The sequence below is a fragment of the Pygocentrus nattereri genome, chromosome 10 (assembly GCF_015220715.1).
Source record: "Pygocentrus nattereri isolate fPygNat1 chromosome 10, fPygNat1.pri, whole genome shotgun sequence".
Lineage (NCBI taxonomy): Eukaryota > Metazoa > Chordata > Actinopteri > Characiformes > Serrasalmidae > Pygocentrus > Pygocentrus nattereri.
This window is the reverse complement of record NC_051220.1, coordinates 29,435,327-29,460,813: the sequence shown is the minus strand read 5'-3', so window position 1 is coordinate 29,460,813 and position 25,487 is coordinate 29,435,327. Positions and strand designations below refer to the sequence as shown.

The window sequence follows — 25,487 nt, the reverse complement described above, 5'->3', positions numbered from 1 at the left end:
TTAAGAACAATGTTTCTCAATGTGCAATTGCAAGGAATTTAGGGATTTCATCATCTACAGTCCATAATGTCATCAAGATTCAGAGAATCTGGAGAAATCTCTGCAAGTAAGTGGCAAGGCAGAAAACCAACAATGAATGCCCGTGACCTTCGATCCCTCAGGGAGGGATTAAAAACCGACATCATTCTGTAACGGATATTACCACATGAGCTCAGGAACACTTCAGAAAACCATTGTCAGTGAACAGTTTGTCACACCATCTACAAGTGCAAGTTAAAGTTAACTCGAAAGTGAAACTTCAAAGTGAAAGCCACATAACACCCAGAAACGCCACCGGCTTCTCTGGGCCCGAGCTCATCTGAGATGGACTGACACAAAGTGGGAAAGTGTCCTGTGGTCTGATGAGTCCACATTTCAAATTGTTTCTGGAAATCATGGACGTCGTCTCCTCCGGGCCAAAGAGGAAAAGGACTGTCCGTATTACCAGCAGAAAGTTCAAAAGCCAGCATCTCTGATGGTATGGGGGTGTGTTAGTGTCCATGGCATGGGTAACTTGCACATCTGTGAAGGCACCATTAATGCTGAAAGGTAAATACAGTTTTGGAGTGCAAAATACGACAACTGGACTGGATTTGCAAATCATTTTATTCTGTTTTTATTCTTGTTTTACACAATGTCCCAACTTTGTTGGAATTGGGGTTGTTTAATGCAGTATTCTGTAAAAAGCATACAAATATTACTGAATATAAATGTACTGAATCCCAGCTGTAGCTGTCCATTCTCACAGTGTGGCTGCACTAACTCTTGAGGCCTTGAAAATCCCCTCACAGTTTTGGAAAGATGGGAATGGATGCTTTCTCGTGTGTCTCTTTTAGCCAGGGGATGAGGATTTTATTCAGCTCGGCGGGCCTGATAAAAAAACAAAACAAAAAAAAAACAAATGGTTAAAACAAGTAATTCACTGCAAAATATAAAGAAAATGGAAACTAGAAAAAAAAAAAATCACAGAAATGTAAAGACATTAAAAGTTCCACTGTGTAAAATTTGTTCAAATAGAAATTGTTTTTTGGACCATATCACAAAAACAGGCTAAAAAAGAAGGTTCAGTTCAATATTTAGGTCTCAAATGCAAAAAACACTGATGAAGACATGATGGCAAAAGTAGATCCTTCACCAACAGAAGAGACATCCTTCATTTTTCATTAAGTTTTAACCGAGTTCTCTTTGTATACGTATACTCAGCATCCCTACAATCCGAATCATCCCAAAACGTAACTGCCATTACAAAATATTCGTCCACATATTGCATGCAATTAAACATTTCACCACAGAGGTCTCCAAATCCCCAAATCTTACATACTGGAGCTCAGAGACTCAGTCACCCTGTCTTTCACCTGTTAAGCTTCAATCTACACCAAAATGCCTCCCTTTCACACAATCTCACACTTACTATAGTAACATGCTTACTACTTACTACTACACTTATCCCTTTGCATTTTTCTTTGATTTTGGTTATGAACATAAACGTTTTACACTGCAGCTTCACCACAGTCCCACCTATTCACATTCCTAAAAACAAGGGCTCTTAAATTGTTCTTTGATTAGAAATAAAGCCTAGGAAAACCATTTCCATCCATGGCCAGGAGTCCAAGACAGCATTCTTTCTGGGTAGGTAGGATGGACACCCTCCCCCACCTCTCTGCATCACACAATGAAGCTGCATTAACGGCAGTTCAAAAAGAGGAGAGGGGGCCTCAAGAGTCTCAGAGGAAGTGTGTGCTCTCCCTCAACCTCAAGAAAACTGGGTTGAATAAACCTTTAGTTTGTAAAGAGCAGCACTGAAAAAATCTTGATTGGAATTTACTTGAACAAGTTCACTGGTTCCACATGTACAAAATATACTACATCAACACAATTACTGTTGTTCATTTTACCTATTTTTTCCAAGAATCATGTAGATGTAATGCATTTTATTTGTGTTGAACTGATGTATAAATTTGAATCACACTTAAATTCAAAGGACACCAGCCTGCCAGGACCAAAGCTGAATGCTCCTGAGACAAAACCTTAACATTTATTTTTACATCTGGAAGGTTTTTTAAACCTTAAATTTTAAAAATGCTTTTTTTAAAATGCTTTTCAGATCGCACATCTCATTTGCATTTAAAAAGCTATATAGGGAATCATGGTTTTTCTATGGTGTTGCTCCAAAGAAGCGTTATCGCCAACATTGACAACTGTCAACAACCTGCCAAGTGATCAGAGTGGGGACTGAGGTTAAGACAATGAGCAAATGATTTAGTTCCAGAGAAGTGCTCTGCGGTCTCAGGTCAGCTGATTGGAGAAGATGCTTAAATCATTGTCTGTCCAGTTCTGCCCTGTTGATAACTATAATTAGACACAGCTTGGCTATTATTACAGAAAGCGTGGATTACTCACACTTAACATGGAAGGAAAATCTGAGTTTGATGAAGATATTTTGTATTTTTAGTCTAGGTTAAATGCATAATCCACATGCCTTTATCCTTGTTTTGGAGGTCTCAGTTGAGCCTTGATTTTTTTATTAATTTGCATGTAGAAATAAAAAATCTAAAAACATTTTTTTTTATTTGAATTTAAATTCCATTCTGCTGGTAGAGTGGCCATTAGAAAGCCTGCAGAAATAGGTTAAAGCAAAATTGCCTCAACTTCAGCCAAAATGCTCAAATTCCCCTCTGAATGAAATGACTGGAGTTAGAAGGTGGAGCAGTAGATGCATTGCTTAGACCTGGGCAGAGATGGATGGAATTCCCATTTTCACCAATATGTCTGATATGGTGCCTGCAACTGCCATCATCTGTCACTATTGGAGTGTAAGGAGTGGCGGGAGGGGGGGGGTTAGTTTTGACTAAACATGCATCCATTCCATCTCTATGACAGCTAATACACTGAAGTGATCTATGTATAATATGCTTATCTGATTTCTAGACCGCTTTCTAGATTTTCTCCACCTATTTCACGATACGACATGTAGCATTACAAAAGTTTAAATACATAATATCAGGGTGTTTTAACACCTACTAAGGGCACATATCCTACATTCTTGTATTATAAGGTGAACTTGACATTTGTATGGATGTTTACATACTACCATAACTCACTTCTCAACAAATTTTGTTTTTCCATGATATGGGCTTTTTACCAGCCAACTTAACATGACTCCAGAACACAGCAGTGTCTTGGTTCTTGCTTTTGATTAAAAACCCAGAGGCATTGTTTAACGCAACAGCCCAGCAGACCTTGGCTTTAAATCATGGCCAGGATTTGAGGAATTTCGTGGAGAAGTGGATTCAAGGTTGGGTTGTTTAACCTTGTGAACAGTCAGTTCTATGAGATTGGCAGTTTGACTGTAGTGACAGAAGATGAATGCTATTCATTTTTTGTGTGCTCTAAGCTACAGTACACAGACATAACATACCACCGACGAAGGGTGAAAGTGAGAAAAACTGGACCGAAAATTGTTTCAACATGCTATTTTACAAAAAAAAAAAATCACCACATTAACCTTTCTAACTGACTTTTCTATTCAGTTAAACAGAGTAAAGACAACATTTTTTGGATTTTGGTAGCAAATGTAGACTTCTTGCCTCAGATTCTAGCCTGTGTCTCTACCTGTATTGGAGAATCAGTAGTGATTGAGTGTCTCAAAACAAGTCACACAGCGCAGGTTTGGTGGGAAAATGCCAAGGAGAAGTATCACTTCTCTGTGTGAACAGAGCCTCAATCACAACCAGTTTGAGTCATTTGTTCATTAGCACGGTAGTGCACACTGCTTCTCAAATGGTATCAGCAGGTATCGAAATGTTGGCATCAGTGAATTTGGAGTACAAGTTAACAAACATGGTATTGGACTGATACTTAATACCAGTACTGGTATCAATGCATCCCTAGTAATTAGTGTTTATTCTAGCCCAGGTCTGTGTCTCACTTCAATTGGAAATGAGCACTTTCAAGTATAAGCAGTGTTTTTTTTTTTTACCAGTGTTTCATTGTTGTAGGTAAATGCTGGGATTTGTGTGAGTGCATGAGTAGAAATTTAAACCTAGTCTGAGACTCTTTGCTCACACAGAAATGGAATGTCTTTTCTGCCACAACTATTGGGATTTTGTCAGGTGCATTCTGAGGGGCTATCAGCAAATTCATGTACACACTTCAGTATAGTCTTTCATAATTCAGACAGCAAACAAAGTTTCATTTTTCCAGCAAAATTGTAGTTAGCATTATTGAACAGCTGCTGCACTGGACGCTGTGATGAAAAATGAGAGAAAGATCTGAGGATTTTAATAATCATCTGTGGCAAAACAGTGAGTTGTAATTGGTTGTTTTACATGTCAGTCAAATGGCCTCTTCACAAGGTAGGTGGCTCTGTGCCACATTTTGTAGGGAAAAGCACTAGGCAGACATCTTGCTTTCTAAGACCTAATGGTCTTTATGGATTTATTCATGACGTCAGTTGATAGAACTATAATACAAAATCAGAGAACAGATTTTAGTAGTAGTACTAGTACTACTAGTGGTATTATAAAAGAAAATGTGCATGTATTCATAAAGAGGAGCTGATAAAAATGTGGGCAGGTGGACTAAAATGTTAACTGGTCACTTGCCTAAACTGGAAAGGTGTTTATATGCTGCATCCAGTACCAGCCCAGCAAAAACTATGGCTTCCTAGTCTTGTTTTTGACAAATATAACTAAAGACAAAGGTTCAATGAGTTAATGCTTAATGCATGAGTACCGTTAAATCTAAGGGGTGTTTATGTGATGTTCATTTGACGTCCAGCTGGAAGAACAATGTGCTCTAAACCTGTACACTCGAGCAGGCATAATTTACATACCTCTCCATCTGGGTCCAGTGACCACAGTCCTCAATGTGGGCTCGTGTTAAATTGGGAATCTTGGGAAAAAAAGCATTTAACTCACTGAATCAGAAAATCAGAAATACTGAAATTAGTTTAATGATATTGTGTTAAATATAAAACGATTACAAGTTTACAAATAACTTCACTTCGGGTTTAAACTTGAACTCACCATCTGCTCCATGCCAGTGCTAAAGCTGGGCAGAAGCACTATGTCCTGCCCTGCAGTCACCATCAAAGCTGGCATCAGGATCTACATATAGGAAAAGAGTTCTCTGAAGCATGTGATATTGTCGTCTTTGCTATCCACACGAAACAATATTGCAAACTAACTGCTCACACATGATAAGAACAGTAAGAAAAACTGACATTTCTTCATAGCGAGCAAATAAACAGAGTGTCCATTGTGGAGCAGAACCTAACAGTTAGAAAGGATTGGCTGTGGTCTACATCCACTGCATTAAGAGATATGTTTATCAGAGATGTAATGAGTGCAACAGAGCACTTCATTCTAGGCCTTTCAGGAGCAGATGTTGGGGAATAGGCAGCGGAGACCATCTGTTGCGTGCAGCGTGCATGATTGTGCTTAATGCCATGCGAGTTTGCTGAAGAGCTGGGCACTGGGGTGCTTTTGACAGTGATTGTGTCAGAGCTGGAGCACAGCTAGAGAAGCTGGAGCACACTTGCCTTGCCCCTTGGCCTGGAACACAGCCAGCGCCAGTTCCTCTCCACGTTCCGATACCAGCTCAGAGGACCCCTTGGACACATACATGATCATTAAAGTTGCAGTTTTTTTGTACTGAGGGAATGTTTGAGTGCGCATGCATAATCACTGCACAAATTATACATTCTCCTTCAGTTTGTTTTTTAATGTTATCTCGATTTGAAAATATCAGCTGCCCAAAATTCCTTGGAAAAAAAATACATACATAGCATACTTTAAAGTTAAGGACTGTCCCTCTCTCCCATATAAAGTACTAATAAAATATAATTTATGATGTTTTGTTACATCAGTGACATACACAGTTTGAATAATACTGTAATGTGGTACCTATGCAAGTCAAATGATTAACGGAGAAAAAAATACAGCGCCCTGCACAATTATTGGCACCCCTCATTAAGATGTGTTAAAAGCCTTAAAATAAATTACATTTTTCAGAAGCATAATCTCAATGTAACTTTTAACTCAAGTGAACTTAAAAATCCCTGACTAAATCATTATTTTTCATAAAATCACCTGTTTTCACCACAATTACTGGCAACCCTAACAATTCCTAAAAAATAAATATAACTGAAGCATTTCTGTCATTTCTACTGTAGTTACTGTAGTTTATAAAGTTGATCAGAGTATCTAGGAACCTTTAATTAGTAATTAATCACTTCCTGTTTCCCTGGGGTATAAATACAACATGACACAGGCCTATTTCTCTTATCCACTCTTCAACTTGGGAAAGACAAGAGAACACCATTCAAGTAAGGCAGATGTGTGTCAACCTTCATAAGTCAGGCAAAGGCTACAAGAAAATAGCCACTCACCTACACCTGCCCATATCTACAGTCAGAGGAATCAAGAAGTTTAAAACAGGTGTCACAGTAGCAAATAAGCCTGGACGAGGATGCAAGTTTCTTACCAGCATGCACAGTGAGGAGGATGGTAAGAGAAGCAAGTTCTCCAAAGCTTGTTAAAGAATTGCATAAAAGAGTTGCATCTTGGGGTCACAAAGTCTACATAAGACCCATCAGGCGCTATCTACATGCCAACAAGCTGTCTGGGAGGCATGCACGGAAAAAGCCTTCTCACTTACAAACATAAACATAAATGTCTGGAGTTGGCTAAGCGGTACTGGGACTTCAACTGGGCCAGCGTGCTTTGGTCAGATGAGACCAAGATAGAGCTTTTTGGCAACAAACACTAAATGGGTCTGGCATAACACAAAAGATGAGTATGTGGAAAAGCACCTCATGCCCACTGTGAAGTATGGGGAGGATTGGTGATGCTGTGGGCCTGTTTCTTTTCCAAAGGCCCCGGGAACCTTGTTAGGGTGTGTAGCATTACGAACTCTGAAATACCAGGACATTTTAAATCAAAATCTAGTGGCCTCTGCCCAAAAGCTGAAGATGGTTCGCCACTGGATCTGAGTCTAAAAACACATCTTAACGAGGGGTGCCAATAATTGTGGAGAGTGCTGTATTAGGGAATGCAGTGCTCTGAGACTCTGAGCCTCTTTCTCTGTGTACCTGAAGCCAGATTTTGTGTACTGCTGGACATAATACTGTAGAGCCTCCTCACTCAGCATAGAACTCCTAGGAACTTCCTCAGGCAACCCAACAAACAGGCCTCCTGAGAGGAACAGGAAAAAAACAATTACCCACAGAAAAAAAAGATACTACACACCCCAAGGTGTCAAAACACACCCAAACAAAAGTCCACGGTGTCAAACTATGCTCTTTACAGGCCACAGTACTGCAGAGGTTAACACTGTCCTTGAGTGAGGTGCCACATGCTAAATTCAATTTTAAAGTGTGAATCAAGTGTGTTTAATGGAGACATGATACACATTAAAATAATCAATGCACATGGCTCATTCAGAATTTAGCAGTAGACAAATAACCTAAATTCAGACATATATTTTCACAAGTTTGTTACCTTTCTTAAGGACTCCAGTAGAAGCCACCATGTTATCCTGTGATAAAATATAATAAAACAGCCACTAAGCACAAGTAATTCATTTTTCAGCTTCAGGAAAAACAGAAAATAACAGAATTACTCAGAAGCCACAACAATTAAATATGTCAATTTTTGTGGTATTTAGGAACACTGAAAACAAATCCTCTGAAAAAGATGCAGTTTTCCCAAGAAATCTACAGGGATATTTTTCCATACCTCCAAAGTTCAGTTTTAGAAGTTGGTTGCATTTTCTGCAATTCAATTTGCTCAATATCTTTTTTGAACTTCTATTTTCCTTTTTATTTCACCCAACTTTTATTTTTATTGAATCTCCTCAGAAAAAATATCCTGAAAAAAATAACTTGACAGCCATTTTGACAAAGTGACAAATATAAACAAAAAGTCGTCTCTGACTTTTGCACAGTACTGTAATTACTCATTACACTGCAGTTACTGACATGCCTTAACCTTGTGAAGTCATTTGCTGAGAAAAAAGGAAGAAGTCTTTTCACTTCACCTTTCACTTTTATTTCCTGGAGCCTACGGCGAATGTTAAGTCATTAAATAACTGACTGACAAGATATCTGAATTTAATTAGCCCTTCTAGATATGATCTCTCAAGTCCCTGCTTCGGTATTTCTTGGATTAGCTGCTACTCTGAGTAAGATGATATCAAATCTATCGCACTTTGCCCTACTAATACCACCTTGGAACAGCTCTAGTAATAGTATCACCACACCCCTTTGTGTAGCAAATGGCATTTATAGATGCATCACATGTGGGATGAACGAATGGTCACTAATTAATGGGGAGCGTTCCTATGATGTCTGACCCCTTCATGATTGGGTGATAACCTCTGTTTGACAGGAGCAAGTGTGGAGATAAAAGGCTGACATAAGAGCAGTGTCTCTGGCCAGCCCTCCACGCCACTGGCCCACTCACTCATTAGAATGCGCTGTGGCTGTCTCAGCCTGGTTGAGTGATGGCCTAGCTGGTCAGTAGTGACTCATTACTCCAGCAGCAGAGGCCCGGATGGAGGGCCTTTATGTGGCCCTCATTACGATGCCAAGTCACTCAGCCACAACCACACAGCCTGCTCTTTGATCTCCATCAGCACTGCTTTCTGATGGCCATGATAAACCTTGTAAATATGGAAAGCCTGCCAATGGCACTTGTGATAAGGCAGACTTCTGCATGTGCTCTTGACAGACCAGAATGAGACTTCACAGGCTTGTAATGCAGACACCTTTTTTTCTTCTTCACACTGCTTTCGTCTTCAATTTTGCTGCTATTCTGAGATAGGAGCAAGATTAAGGCTCTAGGGCATATCTGTATTTTGTTCAATTTAAGGGAAATTGCTGAGACAGCAGAATCCCCATAGTTGGCACTTCTCTGACTAAGCAATATTTAGTGCATGTCTCTTGTGCACAGCCTCATAAGCACTCATGGATTTAGTGAGAGGGTCCTGAATTAAAAACTGATCTTTGTGGTGCAGAACTCACCTCACGGCCTCAATAAGTCTCATGTGCTGCATGCTTTATCCATAGTAATGTCTGCGTAAGAACTGCAAGCCCTACACTAGTCCGTTAAAGGGGAATTCCACCGATTTTTCTAAAGTACTGTATAATTTAATTGGTGAGATGAAAACAGTCATTTAACAAAGTTTGATGTGAAATGGTGCACTAGATAAACTTACAGATTACATTTTATTTCATATCCAAAATGACCTTCATATGTCTAATATATAATGTTGATCATGGTTATAAATTGTATATATTTTTTGTGTATAACTTCGACTCACAAAGCCCTGCATTTACCCTGCTAAATTGTTTGTTTTTTCCAGTCTTGTCACAAACCTAATTTACAACATTGTCTCAGGCAACATATTTGTTAGAATCCCAATTCCAATTAAGTTGGGATGTTGTGTAAAATAAAAACAGAATATGATGATTTGCAAATCCTTTCCAAGCTATATTCAATTGAATACACTACAAAGACAAGATATTTAATGTTCAATATTAAATATCTTGCCTTTGTAGTGTATTCAACTGAACATACATTGAAAACGATTTGCAAATCATTGTATTCTGTTTTTATTTATGTTTTACACAACATCCCAACTTCACTGGAATTGGGGTTGTACTATTTAATGCAATAACTTTCGGTATTCAGATATCTGGTTCTTATCACCACAATTCTGAACAGTTCTGACTTGGTATGTTTCTCTAGCATTGAGCATTTCACATCAAACCGTTCTGAACAACTTTACATTTACAGAACATATGCAAATCCACAGGTTTCCAAGAACAGGGAAACACTGAACTTTTCAGCAGGAGCAAGAGTGGCACAACTAAAGCCAAGCTTTGCCATGTACATTTAAGGAGTGTGCTGTACACACTTTAAATGCCTCAAGCATACTACAGCTTGTAACAAGCAACAGTACAACTACATGCTACAGCTGTCAGATTCCTTGCTTAGCAATGGTGTCTTAGCGGAGTGATACAACATTTGTAAAAAAAACCTGATGGCAAAATAACAGCATGGTTAGAACGCTTCTCAACCAATCAGCTTGTGTGACTGAACTGTTAAAATTTGTTATACTAACTAATCAGTAAATATGTTTCATATTTGCAGACCAGAGCTCCACTGACTTACTAACTTACATGACTTGTAGTGAACAGCAGTTTAAAAGTCCTGGCCAGGTTCTTCTCCAGTTCAGCCTCTGCTACACCCTGTTCAGACAGACAGCAGGAACATACTGTTTGGGTGCTGTTCTTCTCTGACAAAGTGCAAAATAAGCATTATTCAATGGCAAAAGTATTAAGACCCAGACATTTTCAGCTTCTGTTTTATCACCTAGGATACATTTGCATTTTTCAGTCAACATTGTTATGATAACAGGTATATGGAAAACAGACCTGCTTAGGCTTACTGTCAAACATAGTGCAAGTAATGATGAGTTCTTACTAAATATTTACTTGAAAATGACTCATTACAGAAGATCTATGATGATTTTAAATTACTTTAGGGTGGGAAAAAATACTCAGTAAGGTGCACTGTCCTGCATAGATATGTTTAGTTTCTATAGTAATCACCATTTCCTCCACCACTAATTCAGTATAAATGTGAAAAATACATGGAATATGGTAGCAAAGAGTTTGGATTCTGCTGGTTTGTGAAAGTGAAATGTGCATGGCCACACATTCCAGGTACGAGCATTCATCTCTTCAGATTCTACTAATCAGGGCATATAAACAAAGACCTGACAGAGTTTAGTAGTTAATGATTTGATTGAATAATAAAACTACATGGTTAAAAAAAACAGCTCTGCTAATATTGATCTGAATATTTGGATGGTGGTAAACAAATTAATGAGTGCTTAAACAGTAATCCTAAAGAGCACTTTTGTCCAGTCATAATAGCTGATAATGATCAGGATATACTACAGACATTGTATTTAGTTTCCCTTTTATTTTTTTGGAAGCAGATGGACCCTAAATATTTTCCTAAGCCCTGAATATTTGCTTATGTCCCACAGTATCTCATGCTGGATAATATTAACATCAGGTAATGGGAATACCTTTCCTCAGCCCACAATGAACAGTCAGTCTGTTAAGCAAATGAAATTGCATGGTAATCACAAATACATGAGTGATTCCTCAGATATCTAATTTTCATGCATCTTCATTGAGAGTTCAAAGATTAAGCAATGTCAGCTATATTAAACCAGCTATATTAAACTTGAATTTCAGTTATCAAGAAAAAACATTAACTTTACATATATACTATTATGAAAAAGTAGGAGAACCCCAATTATTCATTTAGGATGGTCATTCCATTGTTCCTTGAACACCAGCAGTTTCTATGTTTGATTTACAATTTTTCCATTTTTTTAAGTTATGGTTTCTTGAAAGCTACACATCTTTCAGACCCATAGTGTTGAGTTGCCTTCTCACAGTAGAAGGATGGACAAACACCTGAGGATTTTTCAGATCTGAGGCAAGAGTCATGCTTTCAGCTTCAAGTTTTGTTTATCTAATGTTAACAGTTTGGTCTACCAGCATCCAATTTTCTCTTTTATTCTATTATCTTTGAATAATTTTTGAAGTTCAGTCATTGAAAACATTAACTTTTTTCCCCTTCCCTATGCAAAGCAATTACAATGTCTAATCTCCTCAGGAATCTCATGAAAAACTTCCAATTTGTCTGAAAATTAAATAGAGATGTCTCTCCTTCACAATACTGTATAACCTTACATGTAATTACTTTACTGTTATTTTTATTCACTTAACCAGGTGTCTCTGCATACTGTATTCTTAAATGTGTAATATGGAATACAGAACATTCTGGAAATTTGAAACGGATTTGAATACTTTTACACAGTATATAACTCACAGGCTCCTGGAAGTAGAGTTGATATTCAAAGATCGGTATAGACTTAATTTTATCCATTGGATCCTTGTTTGGATCCACAGGGAACAGTGGAGTGTTGAGAGAAGCCACAGCCCTTGCATTGCAAAAAAGAGCATTTGAATTAAAATCAATTAAAACCAAATGTGCATCTCAACATGCAAAGCTTGTATCAACAAATGAGTTACTGATTTGACTTGACAACTACATAGTATACCAACTATACTGAACACTCATCTGTTAATTAAACTTCTGTTAGTCTGTGTCAGAGGTGTGATGGGAGAGGGCTTCATACCTCAGTCTCTCTGGATGGCACTGAGCCATATTCCACACCAGCGTACCACCCCAGTCATGGCCCACCAGAGTAGCCTGTGCAAGGCCCTGGGTTCAAGAAAAAAGATATTCAGACAATCCTTCTCAAATTAACAAAAAATATCAATGAAAAATATATCAATGATATACAATGAAAATGTTATTAAGTCTATATTGGAGACTAAGTTTCTTGTAATTTCATTGAGCTTCAGGGTGCACTTTATTACTGCACAATTATTTAGGTAATCAATCCAGCTTTAACTGAGCATTTCACCACTACAACCCCAATTCCAATGAAGTTGGGACTTTGTGTAAAACAAATAAAATCAGAATATGTTGATTTGCAAATCCTTTTCAACCTATAGTCAATTGAATACACTACAAAGACAAGATATTTAATGTTCAAACTGATAAACTTTGTTTTTTGCAAATATCCACTCATTTTGAATTTGATGCCTGCAACATGTTCCAAAGAAGTTGGGACAGGGGCAACAAAAGACTGGGAAAGTTGAGGAATGCTGAAAGGAAAAAAAAAACCTGTTTGGAACATTCCACAAATGAACAGGTTAATTGAAAACAGGTGAGTGTCATGATTGGGTATAAAGGGAGCATCCCTGAAAGGCTCAGTTGTTCACAAGCAAGGATGGGATGAGGTTCACCACTTTGTGAACAACTGCGTGAGCAAATAGTCCAACAGTTTAAGAACATTTCTCAACATGCAATTGCAAGGAATTTAGGGATTATCATCTACAGTCCATAATATCAAAAGATTCAGAGAATCTGGAGAAATCTCTGCAAGGAAGCGGCAAGGCAGAAAACCAACAATGAATGCCCGTGACCTTCGATCCCTCAGGCGGCACTGCATTAAAAACCAACATCATTCTGTAATGGATATTACCACATGGGCTCAGGAACACTTCAGAAAACCACTGTCAGTGAACACAGTTCGTTGCTCCATCTACAAGTGCAAGTTAAAACTCTGCCATGCAGCAAAAGCCACATATCAACAACACCCAGAAACGCCGCCAGCTTCTCTGGGCCTGAGCTCATCTGAGATGGACTGATGCAAAGTGGAAAAGTGTCCTGTGGTCTGACGAGTCCACATTTCAAATTGTTTTTGGAAATCATGGACGTCGTGTCCTCCGGGCCAAAGAGGAACGGACTGTCCGGATTGTTATCAGCGCAAAGTTCAAAAGCCAGCATCTCTGACTGTATGGGGTGTGTTAGTGCCCATGGCATGGGTAATTTGCACATCTGTGAAGGCACCATTAATGCTGAAAGGTATATACAGGTTTTGGAGCAACATATGCTGCCATCCAAGCATAGTCTTTTTCAGGGACATCCCTGCTTATTTCAGCAAGACAATGCCAAGCCACATTTGTTGCAGGCATCAAATTCAAAATAAGTGAATATATGCAAAAAACAACAAGGTTTATCTGTTTGAACATTAAATATCTCATCTTTGTAGTGTATTCAATTGGATATGGGTTGGAAAGGATTTGCAAATCATCGTATTCTGTTTTTATTTATGTTTTACACAATGTCCAAACTTCATTGGAATTGGGGATACGTTTTGTACAGTAACTTGTTTTTAACTTTAAAACACTCATCTTACCACCACAAGACTGGATAAACAATTATAATAATGATTTAAATAGCTAACCTTCACCTACTAACAGCATACACAAATTGCACCAGCTTGTTTTTTTCACCGTCACTGCAGTATTTTGGCAGATTAACATCAACCATAACACCAACCCAAACTATTACAGCCTTAATCTGTTAATCTTTAGCCAGTGGAGGAGCCAACCACTCAGACATCAGTCATTTCCCAAATTAAAAAACAATCACTCCACCAGGATAATTCACTTTACTCTGCACAATATTTACTTGATTAGCCTGCCAACTGCAGTGGCTAATTAGAGGATAATGACCATCCCCAGAATAGGGCAACAGTCCTGCAGCTACCCTTCCCCCACCATCCCCGTTACTGTCTGAGAGTAATGACACATCAAGCTTGGCCTCGCCATTTGATATCACATCATTATAGCCTGTAATCTCTTTAGACGCTTCAATTCTTAACTGCACTGAAATGTCATGCATATTTGGTGTTAACGTCTTGTATTTTCCATATAGAGTTGTTTAAAAAAAATCCATCACTATCAGAGCAAACTGAAGAGATTTATTTGATTCCTGGCTTTTTTGCTGGCTCCATCATCTGTCATCTTCCCTGTCCTCATCTGAACCCATGTCTCCTCTGCAATACTTCAGCATTCAAAACCTGCCTTCAATTCAGACTCACTTTTAATCACAGATGATTCTGCAAATGGTCATCTACATTAAAAACATTCGTTTTAGATTTTTTGGTATTTTTTGTATGGATAAAATGTATACATTACAGCAACATTTATTTTTTGATGACAACTGACAAATCTACATAAACATTTACAACAGCTTATTTCTGTTAGGCACTTTTGTCTGTTTCAATGTAATTTCACCTCAGTGAGTGTTATGACAACTGACACTGACTGAACTGACTAAAAAAAGTTCTTTTTTGAAGCCAAAAAAAATCTACTTTTGATGGAAACAATTTAGCAAAAGAGCACAGACAAATGTGTAGGAAAACTAATCTAAGTGGTCCTAGATTCACAGAGAAGCCAAATAAATAAAATATTTTCATATTCAATACTTTCAAGTCCTCATTGCAGCACCTATAACTAATGCATTTGAATTACACCTGGAAACATTAATTTAAAATATATTAAAAGCTGATAAAGATAATGTGACAGGTCATGGTGTTTGTAATTTATACTTAAAAGTAGTGAAAGTATCTTCACTGTGACACATTCTTATGAAATGGTTTAGAGTCCTATAAAGACAAATTCAATTCACATTAAAATAATCAAATTATATGCATATGTGCAAAGCTCATTATTTGGATTACAGACTCTGAAGCAGAAGAAAGGTTAATTTACAGATGGGTGAATGTTGCATTTATATAGCTTTCTGTGCTAAATATGATGCACTATGTTGTCTGTTCACTATATAGCTCGGGATTACTGGCATACCAATTACCACCAATTAGTCCCTAAAGCCTTGAACTTTGTCTTTGTTCTCATTGCTTAATGCTTTACTGAAAATTAACTTTCAAAACTTCATGAAAAATATTAGGAATTTAAGGAAAAAAAAAGTGAACTCTACAGAATGCATGAATCACTACTACTGGGAACGACGGAAATTCTCAAGAATACAATCTTACATATCTTCCTGTTTGTGGTGTGAGCTTATCTGAGTTTTTGGGAAGTTACAAGCAGTTACTTGCAACTGTTTTGCTAGGATATGAATATGATGTTACTTTTTTTCTCATGTTTAGCTGAAGTCTGTTGCTCAGTATGGCAATGGTCAGGCAATACACAAATAAAATTACACAAAGGCTGAGCGCAAATGTCTCATGTAATGTCTGGGCCTGTTTCTATGTGTTCACCCTTCAAAAGATAGAAAAAATAATGCTGCAATATCCTGAGAACACTTAAACTCAATGTTCCAGTATATTGATGTGCAAAACCACTAATGTGCAGAAAGAGAACATGTGATTTCATGTAACAGTCAATTAGTCAGACCAATTTAGGCATATTAATGTTGAATTTGGAAACAAGAAGTACTCAGGATTCCACTGTAATTTAAATCTGTGCATTTACAAACATCCTGGCATCACCAGAAAGGAAGCTCACATTTTTTCACACTTCTTAGTCTTGACTTTTAAAAAGAGAATTAAATCCACTCTGTGACACTCTGGTATGTGTGAGTCAGCACTGAAAGACAGGATCCTGCAATACTGAGCCAAGATGCATAGACAAGTCCAGCAGCAAAGCTCTCTCTCAGCTTTCTCTCTCTGAACAGGAGGAAGAGAAACTTTAAATCTACAGAGATTTTAATATATATATATATATTTAAATATATATATATATTATAAATATATATATATATATATATATATATATATATATATATATATATATATTTTTTTTTTTTTTTTTTTTTTTTTTTCCAGTCTGGAATTGTGCAGCTGAACAAGTATTTCAAACAAATGAGTGGAAGTCAGCACTTCTTGGTGTCCTGAATATGCTATATTTTACTGTACATTGTCTATTTATATCTGTCAATTACTGTCAAATACCTGCTTAAGCAGATGTTTAACTGCATGCATGTGTATGTGTTTATGCTAGTGTCAGTGTGGTTATGGGCCAAAACAAATTTACTGCTGAGATAAACTTGTATTAGATGTCTAAAAAAGTACATTGCACAATACTGTTCATATGTGTAAAGTAATATACATACCAACTTATCCATGAAAGTCACCATATCCTATAAAGAGCAAGACACAAACAAGACAAGATCACCAATTGTTTTTAACATTTCTGTATGTCTGAGTGTGTCTGTTAGCTTACCTGTGAAAGACTTTCTTGGGAATACTCCTCAATCTCTGCAAAGAGATTAGAGCATACGACTAGAACAGTCTGCTTTAACTGTTCATATTCAACAATAAAGCAACAAAGAAACCAATGATCCCATCAGACAGAATCCCAAGATAAAAAAAAAAAACCCTACACATGTAAAGTATTAAAGAACAGCCATTCTTATTTTCGTTCCCAGCGTGGGGTCCAAATCATCATACAACACGAACAGAACCAAAATACCTTTAGGCAGGTGTCACACTTACTTGGATATTCATGCTGTTTTTTTAAATTGAATTTGTGACACAAGAGGGCATTATGTATACAGAACATTCTCAAAGAATCCACATGACATTTGAAGCATGTATTTAAATTAAGAAAGTACTGAAACCACCCCTTAAAGCACTTCCAATGGTTTTAAAAAGCAAAGATTAAGCAAACTTTTTTTATTGTGGTGGTTTGTAGCTGGATATTAACACCAAAGACTGTTTAACAGCAGCATAAAACCTATAATTTTGAAGTTAAAGGCCTTTCTAGTATTAGTTTCTGTTCACTGTCTTGAACCTAGCATCTCAAATTGGTCATAGGGTGGTTTTGTAACATGTGGTTATTGGGGTTCTTTACACAAGTCACTAAGAACTTGTGCAAATACAGAGTAATGACTGCTCTTCTACCACAGGGATGTGCAAGGTCTTGAAGAAAAAAAAAAAAAAACACTAAAACACTCAAGACAAATGAAAGTTGCTATTAAAGTGCTCTTCAAACTCCAAGAGGTCATTTTAGATACCTCCAGAGACAAAAGCAAGATCATCGACTTTGAAAGGGTTTGGACCAGGATTAAAATGTCACTGAAAGACTGTCTTGTTCACATATCAAAGGCCCTACCGATTTGGAATTCAGAGGGCATTGATCAGAAGGATGCGAGTGAATGACAGAGCTGGACTGAGGTGCTACATTTCCAATCTGGCAATGAACTTTCTGTAGCTTCACAAGAACCCCTTGATTTAATACCACTAATTTCTAAGCAGTTCTAAGCATGACCTCTATGCCATTCAAAATAGTGTAGAATATAGAAATACTGAGCACAAATGACCAGAAACATACAGCAGCAAAGATATGTAATTAAACCATTTTAAATGGTTACAGCTTATTATAACATGGACTGACCTGCTGGAGCAGAGGAGTCACCATAGCCTTTCATGTCTGCAGCAATAACCCTGAAGCCAGCATCAGCCAGGGCAGGAATCTGAGAGCAGTAGTATATCTGTCATTAATGCCTTTCCCCATGTAGATGCTGAACTCCACATACTACATCATTAACAAGTCACTTCTTTCTGCAAAGCTTTCAGAATTTAGCCCATCTTCTGGACTGTCTCTGGCTTTACGGTAAAGGGGCTCAGCTTACATAGAGTTGCATGTGCAGCTTGCATTTTCTTACCTGGTACCTCCAGGAAAACCAGCTTTCAGGGAATCCATGGCAGAGGATAACAGGAGGGCCATCCCCCATCTCCACATAATGGATCTTCACCCCGGGCTAAAAGGCAGGCAGACCATAAGTCACCCTGCTGCTAGGCAACAGCATCAGCACTGACCTCTAAAACTTTTGTTATGTTCATGTTACCAGCCCTATTGTTCATTTTCAATTGCCTATTTCGTTCACATGCGTTTGTAAGTGATCCATTTGTGTTAGGAATGTTTGACCCTCTTGACTTTAAAGGGGAATTCCACATTTTTTGCTAAATTAAATTGGTTAGATTTAAACAAAGTCAAGAGGCAATTTGATGTCAAATGCTCTGTTCTAGACAAAGTTACACAAAATGGTAACTTGCCTGATGCCTTAGATACTGTTTTATGATAGATTTTAGATATGCTTTTGGGCTAAACTATTGTTAGAAATTCAGCTTTCTGGATTCAGAAGTTAGGAGACCTTCAGCATAGACCTGACTGACACAGGAAATGTGGGTACAGCTTAGTCGATCACAGCCAGTCTATCACAGCCAGTCTGATTAGGAATACTTTAGGAGGACCTTATATACACTGGAAATTGTGGGAGGAGGATAAAGGTGAGGAAGAGGAGTTTTAGGGGGGTAAGTGAGTGGGATGAGGGTGATGAAGAGGGGATTAAGCAGGGGGATGATTACCTTATCAAAAGGACAGGTGCCGACTCCCTGCAAGGATGGCGAACATCAACACTCCTTGCAGGGTTATTGTGTGACTTTATGGTCGGCAATCAAAGGGCCATTCCAACAATGCAGGGAGTTGAACACCCTCAGGTCAGAAGATAGAAGCTTAATTTCTCTCACTTTATACTTTTTAATCTATTTATGGCACAGAGGTACACATGGCACGATAAGGCAAAACAGACCTCAAATAAAACTTTTTTAAATTTACAACTATTTTACAAATATCAAATTGTGCAATATTTGTGCAAATATCATATTGTGCAATATGCTAAGTGAAATACAGATTCCTATGCAACTCTGTTTTATTTTATTATTATCCTTATTTTTCCTGTAAATAGTCTAGAGATTTAGCGTTAATTATTTATTATTTATAATGTTGATAATGTTTGTACTGTTTCCCATTTCTATTACTGAGTGCCTTACTCCTGTTACTCTGTTGCTGCTGTAATACTGTGAATTTCCCCGCTGTGGGACTAAAAGGATTATTTTATCTTATCAACATTACATATAAAACTCAGATGACATGTAGGATCACTGGTCACTTTGGACAGTAGATAAAATGTCTATATTTGTATTATAGGTATTGCAACCTATCACCACCACATGAATTTTGACTCTGTATGTTTCTGTATAATGAAGGACATCACTGAATGACTGTTATATCTCAATGACTATGTTATGCATGCATTTTGAAAAATCAGTGTAATTGCCCTTTAAGGACAGCAGTCCCTGACTGATCAAAATTGCAGTAAAAATGCAGAAAAAAGAACATGACAGTACTTAACACGATTTGCTGTTTTGCAATGCAAATGTGTATGTGACATAATTCAAGATGTGTCACATTAATATACTTAATGACCTACAAGAACCCACATTTTCAAATCGACACATGCATGATGTACATATCCACATATGACATTGGATGATGGACCACAATGATATGCACATTTGTATGATAAAAACAATAAATTCCAATCTAATCATTCAAATACAATCATATGGGCACTAACTAGAAATACTAGCAAGTATATTTACATAGCACTTTTTACAACAGGTGTTGTCAAAAAGCAGCTTTACGGAACAATCAGCATTACAGAAAGAACATCTGGGTGCAAGCCCCCATGAGCAAGCCAGTGGCCATATACAATCATTCAAATATTTGAAAACAAATGTCCCAAAGTTTGGAATCTGTGTTTAACAATATAAAATCAATTTGGTTGCAGATGCATGTATAATATGAGTCTATGGTGCTACTTCAGTGCAACTTTACAGGTTTCAAATAATTTGTAGGAAAAAGATGAAACATTAGATGGCTGCAGAATGATGAACAGAGCTATAGGTGATTCTAAAATGCCGAAGAAAGTTTTGTATTTCTAAAATGCTGAAATAATCTTGAGGCAGATAACTTGACAATGTTTGTAAATAGATAATTACAGTTTAGTATGCATCAGTTCATAACTTCCTGAAATACTGAATAAGACCCCTAAAATATGTTTTTACTATAGTATATAAAATATCTCTATTATAATGTAAATCATTACTATATTATAAATTTACAGTTAATATTTTGTATAAAATCAAGATTATTATGACAAGCAATCCCAAACTTTTAAAAGGTAGTGTATATACAAAAAATCTGATTTTTTCTGCATAAACAGTTGAGCTCTGTCACATATGGGCAAAAAAAACTTCGGCTATGTAATGTGAACACTGCCTTAATAGTTCGAAAAACAAAACAAGTGGCAGGCAGCTCTAGAACTGGAGGTTGTATTCACTGATCTAGTGCATGACCAGCACCATGACTTTTCCACTGAAATATGGCTCATATAGTTGCAACTCAAACATTGCACTAGTATTATGACGTTGTGCTTTTACCTTGACAGTAACATATCCATGGCTGACCTCTTCAGGACCACAAAAGCGAGGCACCTGCTCACCAGTAAGCTGTTGATATAGCAATACCAGTCAGTGAAACATCTGACATACATAAGCATCCATACATCACACAAAAATGTACAAAACTCTCAAAAACAATTCTCTGAGTACTCTTCAGCACACACACAATCAGATTGATCTCCTGGGGGAAGGACTGAAGTGCAACTGATATTACAAAATGTTCTTCTACATTTCCACCAGAGAGGTCTCCAAATCCCCAAAACTTACATAGTGTAGCTTTAAAGATTAAACTACAGCTTACACTATTTACATCTTCCTTTCTTCCTACATCTTCCTTTCTTCCTTTCTCTGCAACATCAGCTTATTGATACATTCATTCTTTACCACCTTTATGTGAGTAATTATGACAGTTTATGAATGTGGTCTTGATTTCTGACCTACTGAATATCACTTGATAAAAACAATTACAGCATGACTTACTTCTGATAACATACACTGGGGTTCTATTTTATCAAGTACTCTCATTATGTAGCAAGTATACAGTTACTGACTGTAGCTGATCTGATGCTGTACAATTTGTCAGCCCCCAACATCCACCCCAACCATCAGTGTAAAGGGACAGCCATAGGATCTGCTGACCAGATATTACTTAGGTAGTGGATCAGCACACAGTAGTGGAATGGTAGTGTGTTTAATGCTGCTAAGAGTGCAGGCATGGAAGTATTGTGTAAACACAGTACTTTTACTAGACTCTTCATTAGAAACACAACTTCTTGGCACAGACTACAGCTCTTTTTCCATGCATAATTTGTTTGACATCTAGCCCTTCATCAATGGTCATTTTTTGGCCAAAGTATCTCTGCTGGCTGGATATTTTTGGTGGTAGATTATTCTCAACCTAGTAATGACATTAAGATGTTAAAAAACATGGCTGGATCTGATACAAAAACAAAACAAAGAACACCACACTGTCCACCACTGTGGTGGTCCCTTTCCACTCACAGATGTGGGGCTGACAAATGATGCAAGAACAGATGGGCAATTGCAAACCTACAAAGTGCAACTACAGGATATGCATGCATCTCAATTGTCAGTGAGTGTAGACACAAGACAGGATTACCTAATAATGGTAACTCACTGTGCTTCTGTGGACACAGAACTACATGATCCAATGTGGACAAAATAAAACAAACATTACCTTTATCCCTGTGAGATTCTCCACCTTCTTCAGCGCTTCACTGATGTCAGTAATGTGAACAGCAGTCATGCCTAAACTTTCAGCTGCCTTCACACTCTCCTCAGAAATGTCCAACCAGAGAGCCTGAGCAGAAAGTCGATTAAAGAAATGTAGGTATGAAGATCATGCAGCACATGAAAGCTCTACCAACATTCGGTCAACTAGTTCAGGGGTGGAGAACTCAGGGCTGAATTCTGTCAGAGTTTGCCGTTTTCCCTCTTGTAGCACACTGACAAGACCTGGTAATTAATATAATCAGTTGAATCAGGTGTGTTTGAGCAGGAAAAGTCACAAAAACTGCACAGGAAAGCCTGAACTAGTGAAATTTAAAACACACAGAATTAACCAGTTAGTAAAGTGTGTGAAAAGCTGAGTCAAAATGTATTGCTTGTGTTCTGTTTGAGGCTCAAGGACAAGGTTATTCCCACCTCATGGGGTTTAACATTCAGCTTATCCAAGGCTTTGTGGAGCACAGCAGGTTCAGGAAGCTTTGCCCCAACATGGCAGGATCGCACTACCAAGTCAAAATGGCTTTCCAAGACTGAGAGAACTTTAGCAGTATTGTCCCTCTGAGGAGTGTCATCAACCCAGATGTTGGCCAAGACACAGGTACTTATTCCTTAACAATAAGCAAGAGAGAATTAAATCAGAATCATCAGTATAGGATGCATTTATGCTGCTGTATGTTTTTCATATGAAATGGTAACTTTTTTTGGATAGCCCTCTCTAGACGCTTTGTTGATGTGTACCTTGCCTTTAACTTATGTTCAATTAAATATCTATTAAAATCTATTAAATTATTAATTCAAGGGAAATTCCATAGATATTTAAAAAAATGTCTGCAAAATTAAATGATTAAGAGCAGTACAAAGCAAAATGCACCACTTTAGAGAAATTTTCAGAGTCAGAATTTTAGTCGTGGTGTCCAGATGTCAGCAAGCATTTAATGCCTCTGAAATCAATTTTACAAAGCAAATATTACCTGAAATGGTTATAAATTGTTATGAATGTTTTGCCTGAAGCCCAGGACACTGTTTTATGATAGTTTTGAAATAGGGTTTTGGTTTAAAACATTTTTAAAAGCCATTCTTTGCAGAGATGATGCAGGCCATTACAAAGCAAGGTGAATGTTTCTGTTCCTATTATCAACATACCATATAAAAACTACAGTAAATAAAATGGCTATAAAACTATAGCAAACTTTTCAACTACGGGTTCCTATCAGCACCATTGTAAAGAAATCCAAGTCAGTAAGGTTCTTTACAATTAAAATTCCACATAAGAGAACTGTGAATCACTTTGCATACATTTCAATAGTTGAATTATGATGACATTTTGAAAAACTGATGGAATCCCCTTTTAATTTTACTTATAACCTCAATCCTAACCAATGCACTACTGAGAATCAATTAATTTTCACCAACTAGTTTATAACTGGAACATCTAGATAATCTACAACTACATGAAAGTGGTACTCAGGTTTGATATGTGCTGCATACCTTGACGCTGAAGAGTGGCAGCAGCATCAAGCACCGTCTTGTTGAACTCTACCCGCCTTACCTCATCAAAGAGGGTCTGGGCTGAGAACTGGGCAGGCAGAGGGAGGCCCTGACTGTCAGCCTCCTTCTGACAGTCAGCCTCCAGCTCTGGAAACATCTTCAAGCATACAAAGATTTAATCAGTAATGATGCCCAAAGCCTATAAAAAGCACTGACGTTTCTGAAAGTTGCATTTAAAGTTCTCAGTGTGAATCCCGGACTGAACAGACCTCCTGAACTTTGGACTGTGGCACAGTTACAGAGCAGCTAAAACTTTACCTGTGTAAGGGTCAGCTTTCCCCGTTCAGCACGAAACAGAGGATTCTGGTCTCCTCCCTTCACGAGGGTGTTCCATATGAAATCCCTAGAGGATATTCAGCCTGCTTTAGAATAATTATAGAGAAATAAAATAAAGCTTAATTATGAACTATACAACAGACTCAGAACCACTTACCTTGGAAGGTTAAGCACTTTTTCGACTTTCTGAAAAGATTTTAGCGGGTGAGGGGTTAACACACCACCCCACAGACCAAACAGCGCAGCTTTATACATCGAACCTGAATGTAGAACCGAAGTGGTGAGAACGAGGTGACTCAGAGAACGAGTGGCAGCGCTTGCGCTGAGTGAACTTAATATACAGCACGGTGTACAGTGGGCTGACTTGTGCTCAGCAGGAAGCAGGAAGCTTCGAGAGAGAGAGCCGTAGCCAACGAAGAGTAGCACAATAGCCCTAGTGACGTTACCGAGGTTCCGAGGCGCTGGAGGGAAAACGGGGAAAACGAGGGACGGTAGAAAACAGGTGGAGACAACCAGGGGCGGAGTCATGAAACAAGAGGGCTACACCAAAACACGAACACATGGACAGGACTGGGAGGGGCCAATCGTGACAATACTGCAACGTTACATACACTATACTGCCAAAAGTCTTCACTCATCCATGCAAATCATTCAATTCAGGTGTGCAAATCAGGTGAACTTAGCCAAGCAGACTGCTTCTACAAACATTTGTGAAAGAATGAGTCGCTCTCAGGAGCTCAGTGAATTCCAGCGTGGTACCATGATAGGACGCCTGGTGGCGAATTGAATGATTTGCATGGATGAGTGCAGAGGTGTCAAATCCAGGTTCAGAAAGTAAAAATCCTTCCCATGATTTTGTTCCAACAGGCTGGACAGCTCTGCTGGTGGTGTGATCTAACTAAAGAAGTTGGAACAAAATCCTGGGAAAGACTTTTACTTTCTGGACCTGAATTTGACACCTCTGGACGCCACCTGTGCAACAAGTCCAGTTGTGAATTTTCCTCACTATAAAATATTCCACAGTCAAAGTGGAAGTGATTGGGAACAACAACAACTCAGCCATGAAGGGGTAGGCCATGTAAAATGACAAAGCGGGGTCAGCGGAGGTGCATAGTGCGCAGAGGTCACCAACTCTGCAGAGTCAATCACTACAGACCTCCAAACTTCATGTGGCCTTCAGATTAGCTCAAGAACAACGTAGAGAGCTTCATGGAATGGGTATCTATGGTCGAGCAGCTGCATCCAAGTCTTACATCACCAAGCACAATACAAAGCGTTGAATGCAGTGGTGTAAAGTGCCACCACTGGACTCTAGAGTAGTGGAGACGTGTTTTCTGGAGTGACGGATCACGCTTCTCCATCTCGCAATCTGATGGACGAGTCTGGGTTTGGTGGTTGCCAGGAGAACGGTACTTGTCTGACTGCATTGTGCCAAGTGTAACATTTGGTGGAGGGGGGGTTATGGTGTGGGGTCGTTTTTCAGGATTTGAGCTCAGCCCCTTAGTTCCAGTAAAAGGAACTCTTAATGCTTCAGCAGACCAAGAGATTTTGGACAATTTTGTGCTCCCAACTTTGTTGGAACAGTTTGGGGATAGCCC

The 25,487-nt window shown here is 38.2% G+C and overlaps 1 protein-coding gene across 1 annotated transcript; it reads right to left on the bottom strand.

The window, feature by feature from the left end:
• Positions 1-641: 641 nt before the first annotated feature.
• ephx2 (epoxide hydrolase 2, cytoplasmic) lies at positions 642-24,363 on the bottom strand. Its single transcript, XM_037542266.1, has 19 exons — positions 24,047-24,363; positions 23,872-23,956; positions 23,554-23,710; positions 22,483-22,673; positions 22,016-22,138; positions 20,797-20,865; positions 18,177-18,272; positions 17,906-17,984; positions 16,733-16,767; positions 16,623-16,649; positions 12,268-12,353; positions 11,958-12,069; positions 10,226-10,294; positions 7,542-7,578; positions 7,133-7,235; positions 5,582-5,651; positions 5,067-5,147; positions 4,874-4,932; positions 642-909 (listed from the first exon to the last, which is right to left on the bottom strand). The coding sequence occupies exons 1-19, from the start codon at positions 24,142-24,144 to the stop codon at positions 825-827; spliced, it is 1,662 nt and encodes a 553-aa protein (XP_037398163.1). The 5' UTR covers positions 24,145-24,363; the 3' UTR covers positions 642-824.
• Positions 24,364-25,487: the final 1,124 nt, after the last annotated feature.